The 27530-nt window shown below is 49.5% G+C and overlaps 1 protein-coding gene across 2 annotated transcripts in view; it reads left to right on the plus strand.

Moving 5' to 3' along the window:
- Positions 1-27530, plus strand: part of mpp7a (MAGUK p55 scaffold protein 7a) — a 119795-nt gene that overhangs the window by 45663 nt on the left and 46602 nt on the right. For both annotated transcript variants that reach the window (XM_079754361.1, XM_079754362.1), the window contains 3 exons: positions 6194-6271; positions 11905-11985; positions 19537-19668. In XM_079754361.1, coding sequence (XP_079610487.1) covers positions 6194-6271; positions 11905-11985; positions 19537-19668 — 291 coding nt within the window. The remainder of the gene's footprint in view (positions 1-6193; positions 6272-11904; positions 11986-19536; positions 19669-27530) is intronic.

A 27530-nucleotide genomic window follows, 5' to 3' on the forward strand; every position in this document is an offset into this window, starting at 1 on the left:
GCTCTTATCTTCGTGTGGCCATGTCCACACTGTGTAATATTCAAAAGTATAAGCGGTTAGATTTTGAAATGAAATGGTGTTGAGATATGAGACAGTTTTCATAGACCTCAAAGTTTCAGTGGTGGAAAACGTCCGCCTTAGACCAGGAAAGTCCGAACCAGAAGGAAAAGAAAGACGTGTTTACACGTTTAGTGTTGACACGGTCTCAAACCTCCTACACCCCCGCCCCCACACTACTTCTCCTCCGACCTGATGCTCCGGCACCAAGGGAGACCTCATGAAAAGATTTTCTTAGAAACCTACCTTCCTGCTTCAGTAACCTCCTGCGCTCTGCTGTGCACCCCATAGCCTGCGCACAGCCACGCAGCCCCGCTAATCGTCTCCGGTGCCGGCAAAGGCCTGTAAGCCTATACTACCTCAGAGATCTGCACACACTGTCTGTGGTTAGCACGTTCAGCACCTAGCCGCCTCTGAGCGCTCTGTTTATTATTCCAGGGGAACAAGAGCCCTTGTAGGGGAGGTGAGCAAACACCTGCGGCTTGCTTTGTTGAAGGGAACCTCAATCTTTGTGGAGCGTTGACCTCTGTATCCCTTCGAGTTTCTATACTAGTAAGTCTATTTAGCGTGGCGTTTTGTTTCACAGCATTGAAGCCTTTTTTTACACAGGAGGTCATTATGGATTGTGCAGTCGTTTGCTATATAATGTTTGAGCATGCCACTTACTCACTTTAGAAAAACTCATTTTTGACGTGGGCCCGCGGGTTATTTACGATTTGAAAGTCTCAGCTGCGTTGAGGATAAATCCTCCTCCTCGCAGCCTTATTCCCAAAGCTCGGGCTACCTCCCAAATATTTGTTTAAGTGTTTAATGGCCAAGCACAGCTTGAAGTCGAATGGCCTGTTCTGCATCCACAAACAAGTGGCTGTGAGTGGAGGTGGAGCAGCTACACAGCTGGATGATGGATGAAGTCTCGGGGAAGGGGTTTGATAAGTCAAGAAGGCATCAGAGGGGACACCACAGCATGGCTGGCTAGCTACTAAATGAACAATCATGAATCCTCAAGACCATGGAAGGGGTACCGAGTTTGGGGGGAGGGGCTTACGGGCAGACAACACCCTAACGATTCACGCGACCCAGATTCCATGAGATAGATGTCCGTATTGGTAATCAAGGAGCCTATCTGGTGTTCCAGATACGTCCAGTTCCACATCCATTATCTGAGGGCTCTCCCACTGACCCCGATTTCCATTTTGGTATTTTTGGGAGGAAAAGAAAATGATGGATGACAAAGTGAAACCAGAAGGTCGACGCAATATGAAGCCAATCTTAATAAGATATGGCACATAGGACTGGAGTGGAAAATATGGAAAATCTTTTTTATCAAAATGCAGTGCCGCACCATACACTGTATTTACAGCTCCCCGGCGTATCCATACATCGTATGGACTTGCCTGATGCTCACCTGCAGATTTGAAAGATTGTCCACCCAGTTTTCTGTGTCCAATTGTCTACAACTTGATGCTTGTCAAATCAGTCTTGACTAATAAGTCGTGAGAAACGAGGAATGAGTCCTGGCTTTATGCCCTCCATTCAGTACCACACACACACACAAACACACACACACACACACACACACACACACATACAGTCCTCACCCATTCAGGAACCTCAATTGGAATCTATAAAAACATTATTCTCTTTAGTTAAGTGTTTAACTTCACTAGTTTGAATGTTTGACGTAACTTTGTCCGGAAAAACTGTGAAAGAGTAAAAATACACTGCAGACCAGTGTCTGGTCTTTCATGCAGGAACCTGGAAAAGTATTCCACGTCCTGAGAAATAATCACAAGATCCATTTAAAACAGATTATCCCCTTGTGATGTCAATAGATGTAATGTCACCAACACCATTATGTCGGGTAATGTTCCCGTCTGTGTAACTCGACTCAGCCGAGCGTGTCAGTTGTTCCCTTGGCAGAATGATGGAATATGGCACTGTCATCTCCCAGCCAGGGCAGGAACCACGGCACACTGTCCAGGACCCCGGTGCCCCTTTGTGCCAAGTCCAAAGATGAGGTTCTATGGTGTAAGCGGACCGGCCTCGTGAAACGAGAGCCTGCCTCAATGTTTCTCCTTCTGCTCCCTGAATAAACACCCAGACTGACAGCTATTGCAGTCGCAACCCTGCAGGTCTGTCTGCAGTCGCCCTCTGATCCCTCCAACACAGTCTGGTTCAGCGGGGCCCTCGACAAAGTGTTCCGGATCAGACAAAGCAATGGCACCCCGGGGGATTCACCAATGGCTTGTTGCAGGATGTGTAACCCTGGTGACTGGAGCTTGAAACGGGAGCAGGGGGGAAAGAAGGTCAATGGCGACCCGTCTTGACATGAGAGGTTCCTGGGCGTTGGATGTTAACCAGAGGCCTTGAGCCACGTCGCGGGGCCTCAGACAGCGGAAACACTATCCAGCCCTGTGATGTCCAGACTTCAGCCTCCATCATCGCACCACTCCATCTTTCAGGCCTGCTTCTCTCCGCCGCACGCCCCCTCTTGTTTTGTGCCAGGAGTCAGTCGCTGTGTAATATCTGGATTACAATTTATGAGACAGGCTACTCTTCTTGGGTTGTGTCTGTGGAGACAGGACTGGGACGGTCTGTTGACCACCTACGTGATGCGTTGGAGACGTTTCAGTCGTGTGATATGTGACGTGGCGGAGTATAAACTGTAAAGAAATGACCGATAGGTGCGGGAAAATGGTGATTGACAACTCTTTTGACCTTGATGCCATAACAAAAAAGGCTTCCAGAGGCGCAGGAGCTAGGGAAACGAAGATTATAAATATGGATAATTGCAAATCCATTTTTCATATTCCTGATTCCATCCTTTTTTGTGTTTATTTTGGGCCTTCAGGGTCTTTCTGGAAGCAAACAAAAGTTAAAGAGTTAAAAGCTCTCCACTGGAGCATGTCTCGAATGTTCCTTTTTAAAGTTCACATTCATTCATCTCTCTTTGAAGCCCAGGGTTCAGTGTGCCTCACTCACTGATATTAAAAAGGGCCTCGATTCCATGACCTGATTTTTTACTTTAATTTAATTTAATGCGGCGCATGTGGAGTCCTGGAACCCCTGTCTTTAATTAGTGGCAGCGTCCCTGAGCGGCCTCCAGTGTTCTCTGCTGCGCTCTAAGCCCATCCAGACTGCGGCACGCTCACGTTTATTCGATTTTTTTAATTGTGTTTCTAAGTACAAGATTCGCTCCGCCGTTTAGGACGGCAACCACCTCACAGGTCGGAAAGAAAGAGAATGTTTTTTCTTTTTTATGCCGTAATGACTTTTAAACGTGCCACCACGTCACAGACAGACACTTGGAAGGCATCCTGGGTTGTAAATAAAAGCATTTCAATCATGCAATTTGTTCACGGCATCCAGAAAACGAAGAATTCCACAGTCGCTCGGTAAGACGAGATGGTTAGGCAACTACCTAAGCAGATGTCACCGGCGCTGTGGTATGTTTGCAAGCTGCGGCCACTGGCAGCTCCTCTCTCTCTACACCGTTTCATCTGGCCAATAGAAGATGGGCTCAAGACGGATGGACTAACTTGAACCGGGCTCTCTGTCTGTTTTTATGTTTGGCTTTGTGCTGGAACCAGGGAGAGTATGTGAAAAGCTTTATTTAAGGCCCATGGCTCATGGAGTATTTCAGCTTTTTGACGTTAAATGGAGCATGTGTCCATCACACCCGTCCAGGGCAAGGTGTGAGCCTAGAGAGAAGGGGAATAGATCGGGGCAGCTTAACCCAACTCCGACTAGATGGACTCACGTCTGCAACGACCCACCTTATCCATCGCAGTGTGGCTCAAAAAAGCCTAAACAAGCCTAACCGTTTTTTTTTTTTAAAGAGATCTCTAAAACAATGTTGTCTCGTTCTTCTTCCCCCAGACATAGTGCTCCAGCCAAATATTCAGCTTTTATCTTCCTTGGGTTCTGGGTTCCCATGCCTCTCAAGTAGCACTCCCGGGCCTCTCGCGTTCTCAAAGGACTTTCTGTCACCATCTCAATAAAAAGCCTACATCTCAGCCCACAGGCCCCTAGCGCTCTCTCTCTCTGAGCGGAGCTTCTGCCTCCCTCCGCCCCTGCTTTTAAACGGCGGCCCCGGGGGACACACCTAATGCAGGGTGTTTTATGGCCGCGTAATGCTGGCTTTACACAGAGATTCAAACCACTGGGTGGACCCCCGTCACCTGGCCCACAATGAGCACTAACAGGGGGTTGATTTATGGACGGGAGTCCCGCTCTGATGAATCAATCTGAAACGGTTGTAGGGGTTTAAAGAGCAGCAGTTCAACGAGAGAGAGAGAGAGAGGGAACGGTGTAAACAGATACATTTCAGACACTGGTCCGATAGGTTTCTATCCCCCATCGGATACCCCCTGTAATTACACAAGTGCTTGCCGCACTGCCGGTGCTTTTGGTTTGTGCTGTGAATTGCCTCATCCATTGCGTTGGAGTATCTATCCATTGTCATGAATATAAAGGACAGATGATAAAGAAAACCTGGTCTTTTTCATCAGGACACACCAGCGTTTCCACAGAGGGCCCCAGGTTTCCTTCAGAAAATTAATTCGTTAGTAGAGGGGCATATTCCCTCTTTGACGTTTCAATGTGCGGAGGAGAGATCCCCCAGAGACACTGCATCAATGTCAATTTGTTGGCAGATGTATTTCGGCTGTGAACGAAAAATCACCCAAACACTGTTCACAAGAAGACGGCAAAACGGTTTAACGTGCCTCTTCTTGTCTTTTTGTTCTTTCTGGGCGAGTGACCATTGTTACTCAAAACATCTGTTATTTTTATTTCATTCTGTGTTGTGTGTTGGGGTGTGTCTGTGTGTGTGTGTGTGTGTGAGTGTGTCTGTCTTGTGTGTCTCTGCATGCGTGTGTATACATTTGTGCTTGCGCTAGACCACATGTGCTAATTAGGCCCTTTAAATGGAGGACAGACTGCGGAGACTGCGAGGAGGCGGGTGTGTGTGGGGGGGGTTCGTGTCCCACAGCAAGACAGGCCTACTGTCCAGCCCTGCTTTGGAGCTGCCTGTGGGACATCCAGCTGGAGATCCAGTCCCGTTGGCCCCTTCTCCACCTCCCCCTCCATGACTGGGGCGGGGGGGTGGTAGACAGGCGAGACAGGGGTGAAGGGAGTAAGGGAGGATGGCCCACCACCACAGATGTCTTCCCCGCTGATGGGCCCTGACGGCGGCCCAGGGAAGACCGGCAGCACCACACAGCTGGTGGCTCGTCATCCACGGGACACGTTATATATTATTTTGCGTGTGGTTGCGTGCGCGCTTTCATGTAAACGAATCCATCTCCCGTCGGTGACGGCTTAAGTGTTCTCGCGTGTGTGTGCGTGTTTGTGTGTGAGATGTGGGATTCAGGAATACCACTTTCCATGTCTTTTTCTCTTTTTTTTCCCCCCTCGCTCACTCCCCCAGGCGGTCTGTGTTCTAGGGTTGCAGTGTTGAGGCTGATAAGGTTGAGTACTGAGCCAGCGCCCTGAGTGGATTTGGACGCGTCACCTGGCCACCAGTACGCAGCGAGCGCATAGTGGAAATCTGGACAGTTTGTACAAGCAAGCGAATGGGAGCTTAGACGCTTAAAAGCACTTGGAGGCTCTGCTCAAGGGTCATACGAGACCCTCTGAATTAGCCATCAGCGTGTGTGATTGTCACTGAGTGTGTGTCTGTGTGAATGCGTGTCTGTGTTTTGTGTGTGTGTGTGTATATAGAGTGCATTTAGCAGAGGTTTGAAGCAGATTGGAGCATGCAGGATTACTGGCCAACGGGGTGGTCCACAGTGTCTTCACTCATGTCTGAGTTCTGTAGTGAACACCGCTGTGAGTGTGTGTGTGTGTGTGTGCGTGTTTGCTTGCTCAGATCGACGTGAGGCCTCCTCTTTTGGCCTCAAGTTGAACTCTCTGTTTCTCTCTCTGTCTGCCTCTGTCTCTGTCACTTTCTCTCTCTTTGTCTCCGTCTCTCTCGATCTCTGTCTCAGCCTCTCTCTCTGGCTCTCTTTCTTTCTCCCTCTCGTTGTATCTCCCTCTCCCTCATTGACTCTCTCTCTCTCTCTCTCTCTCTCTCTCTCTCTCTCTCTCTCTCTCTCCTTGTCTCTTTAACACTCTTTTGACCTTGTGCTTTCAGATCCATGAGTGTCTCCAGCACTACCGGGAGCATAGGCCCACGCCCGCCCAAGACAGAGCTGGGGCTATGGCCCGTGACGTAAGTCTCTCACACACACACACACACACACACACACACACACACACACACACACACACACACACACACACACACACACACACACACACACACACACACACACACACACACACACACACACACACACACACACACACACACACACACACAGACAGATATGAACACACTGACATTCACTATCTTACCTTCATCTGGCTCATGGGGGAAGACATACAAAACCAGCATTCACACACACATACACATACATTCATACACACACACACACACACACACAGTACCGGCTCCTCGTGACCTCTGACCTTTTCCTCTCAATCTTCACTGAATCCAGATGACCTGCTTGTTCCAATAACACCTTCCCTTCTGCACACACACACACACACACACACACACACACACACACACACACACACACACACACACACACACACACACACCAAGTCATGTCAATCACTCCTTGTCTGTGCTGATAGAACACCCAAGACTCTCGTTACAGACGGGTTATCTTTCCAAGGTTCGAAAGACCTTTGGAGAGTTACAGAGAAAGTATGGCAAAGAGCGAGAGGAATGGGAGAGTAAAAGGGAGAGAGACATCGATGGGATGTGTGACGGGGTGGGTGGGTGGGTGGGGGGGGGGGTTGGATGGGGATCTGGATGCCACCGTTGCCAAGAGGAAGACGGCAGCTGCTCAGGATTAGACAGAGGAAAAAATGCAGTGGCACACCGATGGCCAAGGAGTGGGAGAGGAGAGGAAAGAGAGTCCGGGGGTGGGGGGGTGGAACCGACTGGAGGCCTGACAGGGGCTTGCGTGGCAGCCTCCTCTTTTCATTTGTTAACCTGCCCCAGTAATGCCATGTCTGCCACGCCACGCAGCAACCATGGCAACCGGCCACAGGTGGTTTCCTTTCCACTGGGCCCTGCTGTTCTCATCAGGCGTCGGAAAAACATGGAACACACACACACACACACACACACACACACACACACACACACACACACACACACACACACACACACACATACACAGTATAACGAAGAATCCAGCCGTCTTGGTCAGTGTCCCGACAGTATTTGTATCGGCTTTGTTCACTGTCCTGGCGTGTCCGTTTGAACCAGGGACGTTTGTCCTCCACGCCAATGAAGGCATCACACACACACACACACACACACACACACACACACCTGCACACTTGCACACCACTCTCGTTAAAGCTCACGTTCGTCCGTTGTGCGTGTGTATGTGTATGTGTGTGAACACACATACGAACACACACGACTGTAAGCGGATGGGACTACTTGGCGTAGAGAGAGTGCTCTTGGTTGTAAAGCTGTGTGTGTTTGTGTGTGCGTGTGTGTGTGTTTGTGTGTGGGCCTGAACAATGTCCTGGCTCTGTGTACTGTAATCAAAGTGCATCCAAATATCCCCGTGGCCTTTCCTCCTCACCCCCCTCACCCCCTCCCTCCCCCCTTATCCCAATTAGCACTGAGTCAAGGGAGCGTCAACAGGAGTGGGGTTCAGGGTTTTGGGGCAGTGGGGTGGGGTTATTTAGTTCAGGGAAACACAATTTATCAACCCTCCACCCGGACCCGGCCTTCACCTCTCCTCTCTCTCTGAGTCGTTTCTCCCGCCTCCGTTCTTTTTCTGTCCAATTAGAGCCGTTTAACTTTACGCTAACCGCCGCGGGCAACGCCTCACCGGGATTATCGGGTATCAGGGGTAGAAAAATAGTACATTAGTAGTAGAAAGAAGTGGATTGTTTCTTATTTTAAAGACGGATCGCTTTTCACCCTGCGTCGACGCATTGCAAATGGGAGCCATTGAAGTGGTGGCAGTGCAGTGCAGAGTGGTGGTGATGGTGGTGGGGACCGGGGGGTGAGTGGTAGAAGTTTGCATTGAGACGTACAGTTTGGGGCAAAATCCATTTCAGGCTTGGGTTTCGAGTAATGGAGTTGTAATATTTATCGCCTTAGTTGAAATGACACATCGACCTATGTCTACCCCCCCTACTTCTTCACCACACTTAAACACACACACACACACACACACACACACACACACACACTGTGTATCACACACTCTAACACACACACCACCTACAGCACTGTCCAAAACACACACATAGTAGCTAGAGTCTGACATTACCCATGCACCACCAGCAAGTCTGGCTACTTTGGTAACAGTGTTCTGTATTACGTACATTTTATACTTGCAACGATATGCTGTATGCACACACACACAAACACAGACACCACACGTATATTTTTAGATTTAAAGCTGGATAATATTATATTCTTTAAATCTGTAAATCTATGAAACCAATACGTATTTGGTGACACACACACACACACACACACACACACACACACACACACACACACACACACACACTCTAGCTCTCATTATGTCTCAAGCGAATGCAGATGCATGCACTTGTCCCCTTGAGCAGAATGTAATGTGCCACATTACATTAATCCAAGGGGGGGGGACAGCCGCCCGCAGACATGAGCTGTCTTGGCGTGCGTCGCGTTTTTATCAGTCCCGTCGAAGACTCCCAGAAAAAGAGCGCGGGTGCCAAACGACCCCGCGTCGGCACGCCAAACTCTGGCCACTCGTTCTGTGTCAGCCTCCATCTTGTAATCTGTGTCCATCTCCGTTCCCTCTCCCCGGGCCCCGGGGCTTGCTCTTTCACTCTTCTGAGCCGCTGAGCCCCCGCAACCCGAACCAAACCCACCCATTCCCCTACCGCTCCCCCATTCACACAAGTGCGATAAAGCGACTGCTTTCCCCGGAATGACCAGCAGGGGGAAGCGGAGAGCGCACCAGCATCCCCCTGAGCATGTCACGGTCGCAGACACAGAGGTAGAGAGACACTGATGGATATCCTGCAGAAACGTCAGGTGGCTCTCGGCTCCCCTCCCTCTCCCTACAGGCCACTAAATAGCTGTCCCTCAAAATACATCTCCACAGATCCTCGTCAACATTATTTACGTTCCTAATGGCCGGGTTTCCCCCAGCATTAGCCGTAATGAGTAAGTTAATAACGCAGGAATTCACAACAGCCCAAGGGCTGTGTATTGACACGAGCTTCCACCAAACACATAAACACGTGTGTAACAGAGCAAACCGGCACTTTGGAGACTCCCTCGCTCAGCCCGCGTCGGTTTCGCTGGCCAAGACCTGCGCCCTCCAAGCCTCGTTTCATGTCACGGTTGGAGAGAGGCGCGGTGCTGTTTCTTCCACCTTCTTCCATCGGCCCCTTAACACAACGCGCGGTACATGGTGCATGCTTCTCCCACCTCGCCACCACGCCATTTGCTTGTGATTCCTGACTGACTGAGAGAAAGTGATAACAGGTGGTTGTGTGTGTGTGGGTGTGTGTGTGTGTGTGTCTGAGACAGGGAGAGGAGCGGGAGAGAGTGTGTGTGTTAGGCCCACATTTCTTCCTAAACACACAGAGGTGCCTGGGGTGTTATTTTTTGGGGAAAAAATTAAATACAGCAAACGTGGGGGTGCGGACTGGTAGACTTTACAGACAGACAGACAGACAGACTTATGGACATACAGACAGATACAGGGAATGGAAACTGTAACGACAGTGTGTTGCAATGTGTTGTGCACAAACATGCCTCATCCGCCCCCTCATGCCCCCTGCTGTGCTTTGGGTCAAGGTGCCCTAACAGGGCAATAATAAAAGTGTACTGGGAATTTATCTCTTGCTCTCTCCCTCTCTATCTCAATCTCTCTAGCTCTTTTGCGCTCTCTCTTTCTTTCATTCACCCTGGCTGCTCACCATTTGGCAGCTAGGTGATGGATCTATATATCAATGCTGGAAAGGCTCCCGCACTAAACACTCTACACCCCGCAAAGATAACGTCTTCTCTCCTGGCCCCCACCGCACCCGTCTGATGTAGTGTCTATCTGTCTGTCTAGCTGAAGCTCTCTTATTCTCTGCCAGTCTTTCTTTCTTCCTTTCTCCCTATCCTGCTACTTTTTTGCGGTTCTTCCCTTTTTTTTCTTCCTTCTCTTACATCACCATCTGTTTTCTTGCCGTTAAAACGTGCTGTCTTTCTCTACCCATTTCTCTGTGGTTCAGCATCATCCTCTCCATACCTCCAACCCCACGGCCCCCTCCCCCGCCATGTTTCCCCCCGAGTGCCCCCCTGTGGTGCATGACCCGCTCGTCCCCTCCAAGAAGTGATGAGGGGCGAAGTAGTAAAGGGTTGAACCGGGGTCCGCAGTTCTGACCTTGACCCCTGCCATCATCCGTTGGAGGGTGTTTCAATGTGGGGAGCGGGTGATGAGGGGGAGAATCGGGTCCCTCCCCCCTCCCACCCCCCATGGCCTTCATATAACCCCCATTCCCCCCTCGATTTGGCTTCCTCTTTGTTCGGGGGCATGCAACATTGGGATGACCTTGTATGTGTAATGTTTTTTTTTGAGGGGTGGAAATGGAGTTTGAGTCATTGTTACTCAAGCTTGAATCTACTTGAGTAAGTAGTTTAATAGTAGTGGCCAAACATAAAGACACCAGCACACGCCCTCACAAACACGTGCATGCACACACCACATTTGTACAGTACAAGACAGCACACTGGAACATATGTGCATGCAAACATTCAATTGACAGGCATGCATACACATGTGTGTCTGTGTGTGTGTGTGTGTGTGTGTGCGTGCACACACACACACACACGCACACACACACTTTCTACCTCCTGTGCTCACAAACCCATAGCTCTTCTTCTGGCGGGGCCGAAGAGGGGCTTCTCAGAAGTCTGGTGATTCCTCACCGTCAGTCGTCGGGCAGATGTCAAGTTTCTTGAGTCCAGTCCCGTACAAGCACATCTTTGTATGTGGCTGCAAGGTGCTGCTCTGCCGCACTCTCTCCACATCCTGGATGTGGAGAGCGATCGGCCCCATTAATCACGTCGTCGGCTCACCGCTCCCCGGGACGGGTTCTCTGAAGAACACAGCGGCACATTCACACAATCACACGGCCCGCCCGAAGGCGGTTGGCAATTTGTGTCCTGTGCTCGTTTCCCCCTGCGCGTGTACGTCGACACGTTCATCATCTCACCGCTCGACTACTGTAACGGCCTGTTTTCTGGCGTCTCTCTCTCTCTCTCTCTCTCTCTCTCTCTCTCTCTCTCTCTCTCTCTCTCTCTTTGTTTCTCTTTCTCTCTCGTCCCAACGGCTCTGACTGGTTTGAGACAGATGTTACATCAGCAATTCTTCCATGCTCAGTTTGCCCGTTATCTTGCTGGTTTATCTGATGCGCTTTATTGTTTTCATGAAAAATAACCTAATTTGCCACGTCTCAGACTATTCTAATAAATTGTATATTTTGGTAGATTTTTTAAGTCAGACCTACTTAAAGTCAGGACCATAGTTCGATGCTTTTTTAGTTTTGTCAGAACACATTAGTTATTGGCTGTACTTTACAATGAAACATTTGCAGCTCTCATACCAATGATAACAATCCATGCTTATTAAATTCAATTGAGTGATCGACTTTTCCGAGAAATTATCTGCATTTGGACTTTAAACTGAGAATGTCTTTCACACTTTATATCTCTCTCCCTCTCTCTGTCTCTGTCTGTCTCGCTCACTCTCTGTCTCTGTCGCTGGCCTCCAGTTGTCGGAGGATCTGCAGGGAAAAGCAGCCAATGGCGAAATACAAGAGCTGGTGAAACTTCTGTCCAGGCCTCATGTCCAGGTGAGTTTGGCCAGGTCCAAATCCAAAAGGAAAATAAAGTATATTAGATTTCATAATTCACTTAAATATAATTATATAATTTGAAAGCTCAATGGAGTTCTGCGGAAGAACTTTCCATATAATGACTGTTTCCCATGCTTATTTCACCCCCTGATGCCCTACTGCCACGAATACATACTGCTGCCTATACACTGTCTATGCTTTAAAATGCACCCTTTGGGTTTGAGTTTAATTCGAATCAGGGGGCGAACTTTGGAATACTTATTTGATAGAAATTGTCCGTCTTCCATCAAAACCAGTATTTGACATTTCATTGCATGCATCTTGGACTTAACATTGTTTATTTTCTTAAACGTTTTAACAAGGGCAAACTATATGAAAAAGTTATATACTGACTTATAGTAAGTGGATGATCATTTAAGAAACAGAGACAATAGACAATAGTTCCTGGTGGTCCATCATCCAGAAAATTGTCCTGTGTCGGAGTTCTGCAGTGTCATTGATACCTTGCACAATGAACAAACTACCGTTGTAGTGTGAGCATTTGACTCATGCTTTCGAGGGCAAGATAGACTCGGACCAGTGAGTGCGAGTGACATCAACAATCCTCTCTTTTTTCTGTGTTATTTAAACAGCTTAAATGCAAACGATACATTAAGGTGGAAAACTATTCTATACTATTAAACTATCAATTAAAACTATCAATGTACACTCATTATGCATCGACTAATCGCTTAGGTCAACTGATCTCTTATTTAGTAATATAAGGGATGAAGATAAACAGAACGGCGATATTATTGCGTAGCGCTACATTAAGGCACCTCACTAGGGGAAGATAAATAACCGAGACAGCCCTAGCTCCCACAACCTCTGGGTTACAGGTGGTTCATAGTTTGGTAAGACACGGACGTAGCCTATGATGGGTGATTATGTATTTTTCTTGTTACTATTATTACCACCTATTATTGATGCAGATCGTTGGTCCGCTGTAACAGACGGGGATCAAACTGAATCTTCCAGCAGATGACCTTAAGAACACTCTATACACACCCCCATCATAATCTTATGTTACCATCTCCAATTAGCCTCGCCAATTCATAGCTTTAGTTTAGTTTTATGGCAAAATGGTTCTCTTCCTGTCTGCTCCTGCAGCTTGTACAGCCAAATGGCAGGCTGTTGCTGTGTAGATTTAGTGCTAAATAGTATATAAATTGTCTGGAGCTATCTCAGTGTCTTGAAGGGCCATCCCTGGGAGACGGTAAGCATTGTCTTGCTGTTGAGGGACAGACGGAGAGACTTCCAGAGCTCCTTTCTTTCGATGTGCAGCCTCCACTCTGCCAGAAACAACAGCTTAGCATTCCGACTCCAAGCAGACGCACATACATATGTACGCATGCACGCACACACACACGGGAGCAGACACGCACACAAACACATACACACATACATACAGGCACACAGACATGCAGACATGCACATACGCTCATGCATATACATGCAGACACACAGACACACACACATGCAAACACACACACACAAATGCAGATACACTCCCACTGTTTTTCTGTTGTCAAGAAATGGCAGCCTCAATACCATGGAAAATAACCAGTGTTACAGCAACGCACTGCAACAAATGGTAGTGTGTGTGTGTGTGTGTGTGTGTGTGTGTGTGTGTTTCACTGTTTCTATAGTGTGGTGTGTGTGTGTGTGTGCATGTGTCTATAGTGTGGTGTGTGTGTGTTTGTCTGCAAGGGTTGATGTTACGACTCAATGCATCACATCCATCATATTATAACTTTATGGTTATATACTTTGTATTTACCATGTAGTTACTTAACTAGGTCCATGGTGCTTCGGTTGTCTTGCACAGAGATTTGCGGTCCGAAGAACAACACTTTGCCTCGCCAAAGAAGCATGCTTGTGATCGCGTTCGTCACGTATCGATAGATGACTGCAGTGACGTCAAAGTGCTCAGCGCTATATCCATCATCAACATAGGAGGGGGAGCTCAGCTGTCATGTGGCTCTGCCGTAGCTGGAGGAGGCGTTGCCGGTGACAACCTGAGATCAGATGGGTCGGGGGGGAACGGGGTCCAAGTTCAGGCTGACACTGTGAACCTGAACAGTAGCTACACATTCTTGGCTCAGATTATCGGCTTTCCGTGTCATTTATCATTCCTGTTTTATCATGTGAGCCATGGCTGCACACACACACAGACACACACACACATACACACAAAGACACACGCATTAGAGATGCGCAGTTGGCGGTTGCAGCTGCGGACTCCGCGGTTAAACCGCAGATCGGGCGGATGACGCGACAAAAAATGACATTTTGATTAAATTCGGGCGGGTGGCAGTTAAACCAATAAAAATAAAAATATTTCTTCTTCTTTTTATTCTTATATATAACATCTTCCGGCAGTGATTTATATTTGATAATTCACTGTTGCTAAGCAGATCGCTGTCAAGGAATGTGGATCTTTTTTTTTGTGGTAACTTGACAACCCCAGCGTCTTCGGTTGCTAAGCGACGTCAACGTCTTTGGGGGCGGACTATTGATCAACGCTTCGGAAATGGCAGCGCAGGCAATAGGCTATCCTACTAGGGACTTTAGCCTTGCAATATCTTTGCTTCATTGGATCAGTCTCCTTTCAAGAACACGCAAGAGCTTTCTAGCCTCGCGTTAGCAGCGCCTTGCATCGCCGTATAAAAGCAACCGGCGGATGGCGGGCGGATGCGGTTTTTAAAATTGGTCAAAAAACGTTGGTGCGTCTCTAACACGCACACAAACACCAGTGCTCATCTCCATCTGGGTCCTCGACCTTCCTCCCCCCCATCCCTCCCTCCCTCCCTCCCTGCTGAACTACAGGACCTGACCACGCTGTGGGTCTCAGAGAGAGCCATCCAGGTGTCTGTGTCTGTGTCTGTATGTGTGTCTTCAATCATTGCACATCCACATACTAGGCCTACCAGAAACACACCGTAGTCCATCTTTTACCTCCATTCTTCCGCTGATAAAGAGACAGGTTAAGAGGGGAGCTCGGGCTTGACCTCCCCCCCCATCCCTCTCCCTCCTACCCGCTCCATCCCTCTTTCTCTGTCAAGGTCTCTTGCTCAAGTCTTAAAATCTCTTGCCTGCACGCGTCCTACCGGGGCACCTGATAGTGTACCAGGCCGGCGGCCCCGTGTTTAAACCACAAGGGCCCTGGTGTGTGTGTGTGTGTGGGGGGGGGGTGTTGTTGCGTAAAATGCCAGCAGCTGGCCCCCTGCCTTTTGAATGGCGTCTCTATGCGATAGTAACTGTATCACTCTCAATTATAGCTGAAATGATCCATTCCCTGGGTTGGACATAAATCATGCTCTGCAAAATAACCCCCACCCCACCATCCCTTTTACTCCTGTTCTTCACCACCGTCTTCATCTTCATCTCCCCCCCACCAACACCACCTTTATATTTTACGACTTGCAGATGAGAAAACAACAATTTCTCCCCTATTAAGACAATTATGATGGCTGCCTGTTTCCGCTTCTGTGTGTGTGTGTGTGTGTGTGTGTGTGTGTGTGTGTGTGTGTGTGTGTTCCCACGTCGTTATGCCCGGGTGAAACTGTGATCTGGTGGGGGTTACAAATGAGCCCCCCCATGTCCCAGCCAGCCCACCACAGTGGCTGCGAGGAATACTGGCACATTAGAGACCTGTACACACACACACACACACACACACACACACACACACACACACACACACACACACACACACACACACACACACACACACACACACACACACCGTCCGACCCAAGGAGGTTTGACTGTGCCCTGACCTGGGCCAGAGCCAGCGCCGTGGGGCTGAAGGCTGAATGGGGGATGGATGCAGAGGTGGTGGCAGTCCAGGGTGGGGTATGGGGGGGGGGGGGGGGGGGGCCGCAGGACCTTTAATGAGAGTCTAATGCCAGGAATGTACAGGCAGGTTTGTTTGGACTGGTCCAGTGATCTGTTTTTCTAGAATCCCTATTATGTCTAATGAACACAAACACGGGGACCCAGGGAGAGAGGCGGGGAGGGGGGGGGGGGGGGGGGGGGGGGGGGAGGGCTGGGCTGAAAAACAAGGGTGGCCTAACAACCTCTCTCTCTCTCTCTCTCTCTCTCTCTCTCTCTCTCTCTCTCTCTTGGCCTTTCTCTCTTGGCCTCTCTCTCTTGGCCTCTCTTTCACTCTCTCGCGCTCTTGGCCTATCTCGCTCTCTCTCTCTTTCTTGATCGCTCTCTTTGGCCTCTCTCCCTCTCTCTTGGCCTCTCTCTCTCTCCTGGCTTCTCTCTCTCTATCTCTCTCTCCCTCTGCTCTCTCTCTCTCTCTCTGTCCATTCCTGGGCTGCTATGAGGAAATGACTCCTGATTAGATTTGGAGTGAGGGAGCAGAGGCACGGACACAGAGGCGTAACACAACCTGTTAACTCCCAGCGGCCCAGGAAGAACACCTTCCACACGCACAACGCTGTGTGTGTGTGTGTGTGTGTGTGCATACCGACATGGATCAATAGGTTTGAGCCTGAGTTAGTTTCCCCAGCAGACCCCGGCTAGGGCCCTGCCTAGCCATGTGCTACCTATTAGGGCTTGGCTGTTATTGCTACTCTCTTACACAGGCCCGCTCAGGGTGTTTGGAGGCTGAGGACGGGTCAGGGTAGTAAGGAGGTATGCAGGAAGGTGGGACACCCTCAGCCCAAATGCGTTTTCTTTTACTTTCTATCATGTAGTCTTTGAATTTCGAGCCGAAACAGGGGGGTTCGACTTACACTTGCAAAGACGTGCAAGTTGGGGGAGCCCCGGTGGCTTACTGGGTGGAGCACGCACCATACAGGCTCAGTCCTGAACGCAGCGAACCGGGTTTGAGTCCTGCCCGTGGTCATTGGCTGCATGTCTTCGGCTCTATCTCCATACCTTCCTCATTCCTTACCTGTCTCACTCTATAATAAAGAATAAAAATAAAAAAGACGTGCAAGACGTGCAAGTTGTGCTCCAAAGCGCGAGAGGATGTCGATGTAGATAGCGGGGGTGGCGGACCCATCGCGTTGAGGGCAAGCAAGAGGGGAGTGAGTTTGATTGGCACACGGTACCGCCCACGAGCTCGTCACCGGCCGTATCGTGTACCTTGAGTGACAGCGCCGCGGCAACAGGAGGCCTGCCACGCCGCTACGTTCCCCTCACCCCAACCTCAGACGGAGACGCTTCCCCCAGCGGCCCGGTTCCTCTCCGGAGCCCAACACCGCAGCACGCGGCGGTCCCGCTCACAGAGTCTTTACGGAAAAGAAATCAAACGCTCGACACTGGATACTGTGCCACACACAGGAAGATGAAATAGATGGTGGTTTGTTCTCTCTCTCCCCAACCCTCCTTCGCTTCCCTATGAAGAGGGCGACAGACAGACACTTAGAGAGAGAGAGAGAGAGTGAGAGAGAGAGACATACAGAGAGACGGAGATAGAGAGAAATGGTGGAAGCGCAATCGGCAGTTGTTCCTGTACTAATATTTGCACGGTAATATTTTATCCGAACTGGAGCTCAGACCGACTCTGCACTGCTTTCACTTAGTGGCTAGAACCAGAATTCTGCGCTTGTACAGGAGTGTGTGTGTGTGTGTGTGTGTGTGTGCATGTGCATGTGGGCATGTGTGAGTGAGTGTTTGCGCTTGTGTGTGTGCGCGTGTGTGTGTGTGTGTGTTGAGAGACATGGGTTGTGTCATTACTGGCCTTTAAACACACCGAAATAAGTATTTTGTAGCCATGAACACTCCACGTGTAATAAATAAAACTGGGTTTATTGCACAAAGGCCCATAAACCCTGTGCATTTACACACTTTTATGACTGCCATGCTTCGCCATCCTATTTTTTACCAAGCAACCTCTTCGACAAACACTTTAAAGAAGGGTTATTTACCTCTGCTGCCATGATTAGGATCAGTGGTTCCTGCTGCCCGGCTCTTTGCAGCCAACGTATTGATGTTGATCTTATGGGACTGGGATCTTGCATCTGTTTTAACAGAAACCGCAGAGCTCAACCACCAAAATGTGACGGCTGATCAGACTCCAACCACCGGCTGATGCTGCATGACCTCAGAATAAAAAGGAGAGCAGGAGGAGGGGAAAAAAGAATACATTGAATTATTATGAAAAAAAAAAGATTGTTTTAGTTGGAGGGAAGAGAAAAAGAGGAGTAATTAACAGGATGAAAGAGGAGACGAGTGGAAAGTGTGTGTGTGTGTGTGTGTGTGTGTGTGTGTGTGTGTGTGTGTGTGTGTTTGTGTATGTGTGTCTGTGTGTGTGTTTGCGTGCGTGTGCGCACATACTCATGCATTGATGTGCTCTTTCTTTCTCCTGCATGTATATGGCCATGCAAGCCTTAATACGAACACTGGCCTGTGTGGTTGGTTGTCCTCACATGTAGGAAAGCGCGTGTGTGTGTGTGTGTGTGTGTCAGTACCTAAGGGAGACAGCCACAATGTGTGGCTTGCGTCTCCTCCTAATCCTCCTCCTCTTCGTCCTCTCCTCCCCCCTTCTGGTCCCGGTTAGCAACATCTTGAACGTTGTACTTCAAGTGTGCTCCTGTGTCATAAAACACATCGTTCTCCTCCTCTCTCCTTGTCTACCCCCCCCACCCCCCTCTCACCCCCTTACCTCCATCCTTGTCCTCTCCCTGTCTGTCTGTCTCTCTCTCGCTCTCCATTAGTATTTATTTGTTGTAGTTTCTTTGGTTGTCTCCCCCCCCCCCCCCCAAACATACACACACACACACCTCTTACGGGTGGAAAAACGTGTGCGCTTCCAGCTGGGTCTCTCTGTGTGTCGGACACGGAGTCGTTAAATAGTTTGAAAGATGAACACTCTCAATGGCATCCTTCTTGTCTCCGTCTCGCTCTCCAGCTTTTCTCTTATGCGTGCTCGTGAACCTGTGAAATACCAGAGGCCGCTGAGAACTTGATTCTGACTTTGATTTAACAGAACACCGCGGAACATCGCCGCCTCGAAGAAGAAATATAAAAAAACGCCGTCCAAGGAAAGCGCGAGGGATCTGTGATCACAAGGGCGTGGAGGCCTTTAAACATCTGCAGACGCACACACACACACACACACACACACACACACACACACACACACACACACACACACACACACACACACACACACACACACACACACACACACACACACACACGTGAGCGATGGTGAATGAAAAGTGCTTGATGTCTTTAATCAGAGAGATGAATGGGGCCCCGAGCATTGGCCCCTAATGACCCTCAACACATGCAGCTCATGGAGCAGCCTCCCAAACACGATGGCATCCATCACGGACCGCTCGGAGCCGACACCCCGATCCATAACGCTCTTCCGTGCCAGGCCCTACCTTCCCTCCGCCCGGCTCACAGAGAGAGAATGACGGATCGAAACCGCAGCCGTCTAGTCGCATTAACCCTGGGCTTTTTAGGGCTTAAGTAACACGGAAATCACCGCTTTGGTTTGACTGATTCCCGTGTTAATCACTTCTCTTTCCTCCACCCCAGGGCCTGCTGTCGGTGCACGACATGGTGGCGCAGAAGAACTACGAGCCGGAGCTGCCGCCGCTGCCCGACGACATCGACGACGACGAGGACTCGGTGAAGATAATCCGGCTGGTGAAGAACAAGGAGCCGCTGGTGAGTCCGCTCTCCTGCCTCCTCTCTCTAACTCCTATCGTCTGTGGTCATGTGCTTTGTGTGATTTAAAGGTCCCCTGACATGCCACCAGGTGTGGTGTGATAAGCCGTTACAAGCTGTTTTCAAAATCTGCCTCTTCTGACATCACTAGCGGGCGTGTCCACCTAGATGTGTGCCGGATAGATCAGTCTACCAGCCTACCCAGTGGACTGTAGCAAACGTTGCTCATCTTCCGTCACGCATCTAGGTGGACACGCCCACTTGTGATGTCAGAAGAGGCAGATAAAAAAAAAGAAGGCTTGTAACGGCGAATCACACTCACACCTGGTGGTATAATTTGACACCTGTAACTCCTATTGTCTGCTGTCACCGAAGCCGCTCCGTGTGATTTTGATTCCGGGCCGCTGTGTGTGTGTGTGCGCCTTTTTCCTGCCGAGCGGACGCCGCCCCCGTCCACACACGTACACACCGTGGACGTGTGACCCTCGCATGTAGCGTCCGTGTACGAGCTGAGCAGCCCAGCTCCGAACAATCGCTTCCCATGTGTTTCCCAAGCCGGTTCCAATGCCTGTGGGAATCGAACCCTCGACCTTGAAGTAGTAAACGCGGTGCAGGGAGCAGAGCCGACCGCAGCTTCCCTACCATTGAGCCGTGTGTATTTTCAGCTTGTCAGAGACTCGTGAAAAATGGTTTGCCTTGCTCCAGGGTCAGTCGTCGCTGTTTTCCCATCATCGTGTTCTCAAAACGCCGTCTTCGTCTGTCGACCGACCCGCCCAATCAGCTGTCCGCCCCGGGCCTGCCTCGCGCCTGTCTGTCCGTCTGTCTTTCTGTCCGCCCGCCTGCATGTCTGACCTGACCTCAAGCGCAGTCCTTCATTGGGACGGCGTCTTTAACAACTTGGTGGCTTCGGCCTGTGGTCCTTTCCCAGCGCTGCCCTCTGTCCGTTTGTGTGTGTGTGTGTGTGTGTGTGTGTGTGTGTGTGTGTGTGTGTGTGTGTGTGAACTGTGAACTCCCCCAACAAGCGTGTCCACACACATACCTCTATGATGCTGAGGTGCTGCTGAGGTCTTAATCACGTCACATGCCTTTGTGTCTGGCAGGAGGGTGTGTTTTTTCATGTAGTAATTCTGGTTTATCATGTCTCTCTTATAACATCTCTATTCTTAGAACCCAGACACATCATTTTTTTTTCACTCTCCGGACTGACCTCTATACTATGACGCAATCCCAGTAACACAAATGGTCACTTGCACGCACAAGTATTCTCTCACACACACACACACACACACACACACACACACACACACACACACACACACACACACACACACACACACACACACACACACACAAACACACACTGCCTGTGATGGACTGTCGAGGACCTCTGCCTGTCATCACGGTACTCTTTCTTTTTCGTCAGTAGGCCCCACCCTCCTTTGATCTGGTCAGACCATGTCTCGGACGGTGCCTTTTTTTATTATTTTTTTCGGGTTGTCCTAAACCACCCTCTTGTTCCACTCCTCTGACCACAACCCCGGGGCAAACAAGGAACACACCTCAGCCATATTTGGGTCTCTCTCTCGCTCTCTCTCCCGCTCTCGCTCTCTCTTCCCTACACTTTAAGCAGAGTTTGGGCATAAAATAATTGTGGCACATATAAACACTGTATACTGATGTTGTGTCTCATTCCTGTCCGACCGTGATGTGATTTACTAACCCAGTGCTGGTCAGCCTAATCATCTGCTTGTGTTACTCCCTCTATAATACATGTCCACGTCCGTCTCCTGTTATTCCCGGGATTGGCCCAGGCGTCCAGCGGTCTCTGGGAGCTCGTTTACGCGCCGATTTTAGGAGTGTTGATTAGGTGCAGGCTATTTCGGAAGTGCTGGAGTGGCTTGGTTTGAGTCGAAGAGTGTGAAGGTGTGGTTGTCATGTGGCTGTAAGCAGGGCCTTTTTACTAGGGGCCAACATGGGGTCATTTGCCCTATTTCATTTTCTCTCTCTCTCTCTCTCTCACTCACTCTTTTTCTTTTTGTATTTGTAGGGACACAGCTGAGATGCATTTTTTTTTTCTGGTGTATTCTGCTGCAACCTTTTTGTTTTCAGGCCATATGTACTGTCGTTGTACTGTGACAAATATTTGGTCTGCGGATTTCGGTTCGGCGGGTAACAACCATCACGTAACAGTCCTCTCTTTTGTATTCCCAAAGCTGTCAGCTTCGATTTATTATCCTACACGAGTAAGACTCAAACTAACTCAAAACAATTGACTAATTGTTTAAGCCTATGAAAATAGTTATTCTGCCAAAGAAAACGTAAAAACCGCATAGACTAAAAGAAAAAAAGAAGAATTTGAAAGGGTAAATAACTTATACTGTGCTATGGGCTGCTAGAGTTTCAAAATACACATTATTTATAATAAGAAATACATTCAATATTTCCCTGGCTCAATTAAACAATATTGAACGTACCCAATTCATGCTTAATAGAGCACCCAGGTCGGCCAATGGGGAAGCTGATCTCTTGGCCGTTGCCGAGGCTTGACTTTTAACCAATAGAATGTCGGTCAATTAGGCTGGCTCACCACTGCCTGAATTCCCCAGAGCGTGCCAAGTGTAGGGTACCTCGGCAGGGCTCCACCGTGCTTTTAAGTGTATTTTCAAAAACAAAACAATAAATACCAAAGGACCATTATGGCCACATGCCATCCAAAGAATGTGCCATCGGCTGGCTCGCTATAGTGGTGCTGTGGTTGACAGGGTACAGAGTCACCCAAAGCACCTTAGGTGATTATAGGGGGCATTTCGAGTCCGGCCTCCCTGTGGTCTGGCCAGGCATGGAGCTCTGCTAAACCGCCAGGGGTGGGAGGACATGCCTACTTCCTGTCCCAGGGGAAAGCCTTTTCGTCCAGGGCTTGCATGTTTAGAGGAAATGGATGATTTGCATTCCTGTGTTTTAAGCATGTAGTGGTGTACTCTGTTGTGGCAATAGGAATCGCGACATTTTCTAGAGTCGATCCAAAGTACATTGTGAATAGCGCTGGACACAAGCCGTGGAGCAATGTTGCCTCTGTCTATAATGCCGTGGATCAATGGTATGTGTCTGCCATGAATTGATCTGATTAAAAGTTCTTCTGTAGGCATGGCTATCAAAGTGATAATTGAACCTCTTTCACCGAGGAAATGGATACGGATACGCTTGTTTTGATCTGGGTTGATGTATGTGTAATGTATTGACTAAAGCTGAAACCTCAGCTGCCAAAAGTGAATTCAAAAGTTACCCAAAGTCAAACATGCTTCACTGTTAGTGTACCCCCCCTATCAACCAGACGAATCTCCTTTGAGTCAGTATGAGAGTTTGCCGTTTAGTGCCTTAACCTGTGGCCTACGGACGTGGCACCTGCCGCCAACTTTTGAGACCCTTCAGGAAAAAGTGGCCTCAAAAGAACACTCAGGCTGTTTCCACTTTGGAACACCGCCTCGAGGTCAGATATTGAGTCACATCCGTTCCCGCTAACCGAGAAATTAAAAAGAAAAAAATCCTATTTATTGTGTAGAGTCCTCATGCACCGCTGCTCTGAATAGATTTGGATGTGCCCTGTAACTCGCAGTTCCAGGTAATCAGCCCGCAATCCTCAAACTTGACATCATAGCAAAAGGTCCGTTCACTATCGGGGCTAATTTCCTCGCCTCTTTCCTCATCCTGGCCCTCCATATCCTTCTTTTGATTTCCCTCCTCCACAGGCAAATAATCTCTCATCCTCTTTAGTATTCTTTTGTTGGTCTGAACGTCATTGTCTGTTGATCTCAAAAATGTTTTCCAGCATGGCGGAGTTAGCACGCACAACCTTCTTTCCCGGTGACTAATCCATTAGGTAAATTGTGATTAGTCGAGTGGATGTATTCGGTAGCTCTGATTAATTGCTATCATTTTTCAGACCGTGACTTCATGCGGTGCTCTTTAGGGACACCGTAAAAACTCAATCTTCCAGGACAACCTCCCTCCTCCACCGCAGTGTTTTTTTCTTCTCCTCGTGCTCCCGTTCCCCCCGCACAGAAACCAAAAGGGCCTGATTTATTTGTTCAAACGTCGGGACGATGAAATAACTGGGTTCTCTGGGAAGCGGAATAAACATGTGGCTGTATTTCTGAAAAGCAAGGGCTCAGCTGTGTCTTATTTATTGAAAGAATATGTTTGGATAACGTTTATGGAGGAAAGTGGAGTGCATGTTTGTGCATGTGTGCATGCGGTGGGGGGTGGAGTTTGCTTGCATCAGGAGAGATTTTTTTTGTTTTTCTTTATTTTATAGTTTTGCGTATTTCTTTTGCCTGAAGTGATAAAAGGTCAGAAGTACAGGCTGAATAATAGGCCGGCTCTAGACAAAAAGCACAGAAGACGCCAGGACCGAATTGTGCAGCTTGTGCCACAAGCTGCAAGGACGAAATGGCTAGAGAGAAAGGAAAAAGGACCCAGATACTGACACACTCCGTAAATCCTCATCCTCGGTGCATCCCAGAAATATATATAAACCCCTCCGCTGGAATTCTCTGTAAAGTCTCATTTCAAACCCACTCCAGTGGCTGGGAGTGACCACTGGTATGATGTGAGAACATTAGAGGCAGACAGGCCCACTGTGTTCAGACTCTGTTCCCCTCGTCTAGTTGTTCCCTTTAAAACCATGACGCAAATGCAAAGAGCAGACTGGAGATGCTGGCTCCAGAAACCCCCGCTGTTCGGCCGTTCTCTTTATGGACCGCTCGCTGGAAGCGGGCCGGCTTCAACAGTCGTCCCGTTCAGGTCGACCCATCGCCGTTGCTTCGCGTTCGGGACGCCGCCCCACCGCCACTTCTCGAAATCTCAGTCTTGGATACCAACTCGCGTGCCAGTCTTCTATCTCCCCTTGGTGCGTTCCGTTCCCTGTGTGTAACGAACCGCAAATCTCCCGGACCGACAGGCAGTGCTCTCCTGCTTGTTTGCCCTCCTGTCGCTCTTCTCGGGCCGAGAGACTATCACCGCGGCTCATGTGTGAGAGACACCTGCGCACCTTGGCGCGGACGGAGGCGCGCTCGGTTACTAGAATGCCATCCAAGCTCAGAACCCGACACTCCATATATCGTCTCCTCCCTGTGTCTCGTCTGTCTGGGCAGTTAGGCTTCGTTAGTAGCAGGGGAAAAGAATGAAAAGACCCGGCCAGGAATGCGACGGGCTCAATGTCAATCCCCCAAACTCCCTTGCACTATCCCGGAGTTGGTTGGCTGCCCGCGAGGGGAGGATTGGTTTTCCCATTAGAACCGGTTGCCATCGAGTGCCAGTGTGTGGAAAAATGAAAGGGGGGGTTGGGCAGGGGGGCCATGCCATCGGACCCTGCTTTGCCAAGCCCACCGTCTCCTACTGCCACCGCTGGCAGGACCAGGCGATGCCATTCTGCCACTACTGGGCCCGTGGTCCTCGTCTCCCCACAGCCACAAGCTGCCAGCGAATCAGCTGGGCTTCTCATTTGGAGAAACCGCAAATTGCACTGGCTGGACATGAGTGTTCTAACACAGCACTTGCTCGGTGTACAAAATTCATATGACATGTCCAACATTTTCATTGCTGAAGTTGCCAAGGACTTTTTTTTTTTTTTGCCCTCCTCTCTTCTGTTTAATGCAATTCAGCTGTGTGTGTATGTGTGTGTGTGTGTGTGTGTTCAGATTATTATTGACAGGGACATCAAACGCAACGCAAACGCATCTTGAGTCAATGGTAATATTTTAACGTGTGTGTGTTTATCGGGTGGGTCAGGACAGAAGAAAGGTCCGTCCCTCCAGCGGGGGCGGTTGGCAGGGCGGTGTCCTTACAGGGCGGGCCACACGCACCACGGGATGCACGGAGAAGTGCACAAAAGCAGCTGCTCTGATCTCATTTGTCTGGAAGGGCTCGACTTCGCCCGCCGCAGATAGCGCACGTCACAATCACTTTGCCTCGCGCCGTAATTTAAACGCAGCCCTCGTTCCGCAGCCGACATCGAGTGGGTGTACACGTTAACACATGTGGCGGCTCACAATGAGCGTGTTTGTGATGTGCCCAAAGGAACAATGCGGGCATCTCTTGATCTCGACAGAGAAATAAAGGAAAGGTTTAGCCTCGGTGGACTTGGGAGGGATCGAAAGAGACAGTTCGCTATCTTCTGTTTATAGTGTGCCGCGACAAACGCGAGGAGAAAGTAACGACACTGGCAGGGGATTAATGGAAGCACTAACGAGATTACGCGAGACACCACACATGTTAGTGTTTTGCAGACGGAGTCATGTGCTTTAAAAGCAATACATCGTTTGATGGATTAGGTCTGGGTTTCATTGGAAGCACCGGCACAGAAAGATTGAGCACCGCGTTCAAATACAAGCATTAAAGTTGTGAGTGCTGGTAGTGTTCCACTGCCTCACCGCTGGGCGTGGCTCTCTGTGTGTTTGTGAAAGCATGTTTTTAAGACGCGTGTGTTCATAGTTTATGAATGTGTATACAAGTCCTCCGCGGAGTGTCTCTACAATGTGTGAATAAGTGCTGCATTACGAAGCGCACACACACACACACACACCGACTCAGACACAGACAGACAGACAGACAGGCAGACACACACATCCCGGGCCTGCTGGAGCGTGAACATGTGTGGTGTAAAAACCTCAAAGCCTAAACTCATTGGGCTTCGCCACATCTAATCTGATATACATCAAGGCCCTGTGTAAGACATAAACACTTCCTCTCATCATGTGTAATCACAAACATTAAACACACCTTAACACTTCACTCTACCGCCCCCTTCCGAGAATCCCACGTCTCCGCCCGGAGCCTCCATCCACGCCACCTATACTCTCGGCTCGGCGTTCCCAGGGGTTGTTTGGCGGTGGGGGGGGGGGGGGGAAGAGAAGGGGCGGGTGGGAGCTGAATGCGGCCATTGTTTTCCCGCCTGCTCGCAGGGCTCTCCCCGACGAGCCCAGCGCTGCCACGGCGTCTCCACAGACCCCGGTGGAAATGAGAAGTGACATGTGAAAGTGCTGTTTTCATAGCCAGGATGAGGACCAGGGAAAGCACTAAACAATCCCAGGGCCAACACTGGGGCCTCGTGGCTCTTTCATTTGACACAACTGTCTCTTTGTTTTTGTTTCGCACTCTGCCGGGCTCACGCGCACGGACCCATGTAGAGGCCCCGTGTACGTGTGTGATGCGGTGATGACTAACCCGCTTGGCGTTGTCCTGACACCCTGCAGTGAGGGTGGCCGATCCACCTCAGGAATACATGTGTACTCACCCCCGGGGGGGATCCAGACGTGTGGGTGTGGGAGAGAGACACACACACGTGTACGCCAGTGTACGCACACACCCTTTAAAAACACACACACACACACACATACACACACACACACACACACACACACACACACACACACACACACACACACACACACACACACACACACACACACACACACACACCATGCGTACATGAGAACCTGAAGGCATCAGTGTTTGAGCTGAGCTGTGGGCCGGAGTGTGTTTTCATAGCGAGTGTGTGTGTGTGGGTAATGACCGGTGCTAGCGTTGTGATTCATAGTATTTTGGGTTTGGGATTGGATGGGTTAGGGGTGCATATCTGGCCGTTTCCTCCCAAGAATTTCCCTTTCTGCAGCGTAATTATCATGATAATGACCTGCAATTTTCCTTTTCCTCAGTATACTTGTTAATTAAGGTGAGGGGGGGTTGGTGGGAGAGTAGGGGGTCAACGCCGGGGTTAAGGTAATAGAAGGGGAAACCCAAGACTGGTTTCTTGGGGCCAGGAGGAAGGCCGGGCTGCGAAACAGGGGAATACTGCTGGCTTGTTT

Source organism: Pollachius pollachius (assembly GCF_949987615.1).
Source record: "Pollachius pollachius genome assembly, chromosome: 17".
NCBI lineage: Eukaryota > Metazoa > Chordata > Actinopteri > Gadiformes > Gadidae > Pollachius > Pollachius pollachius.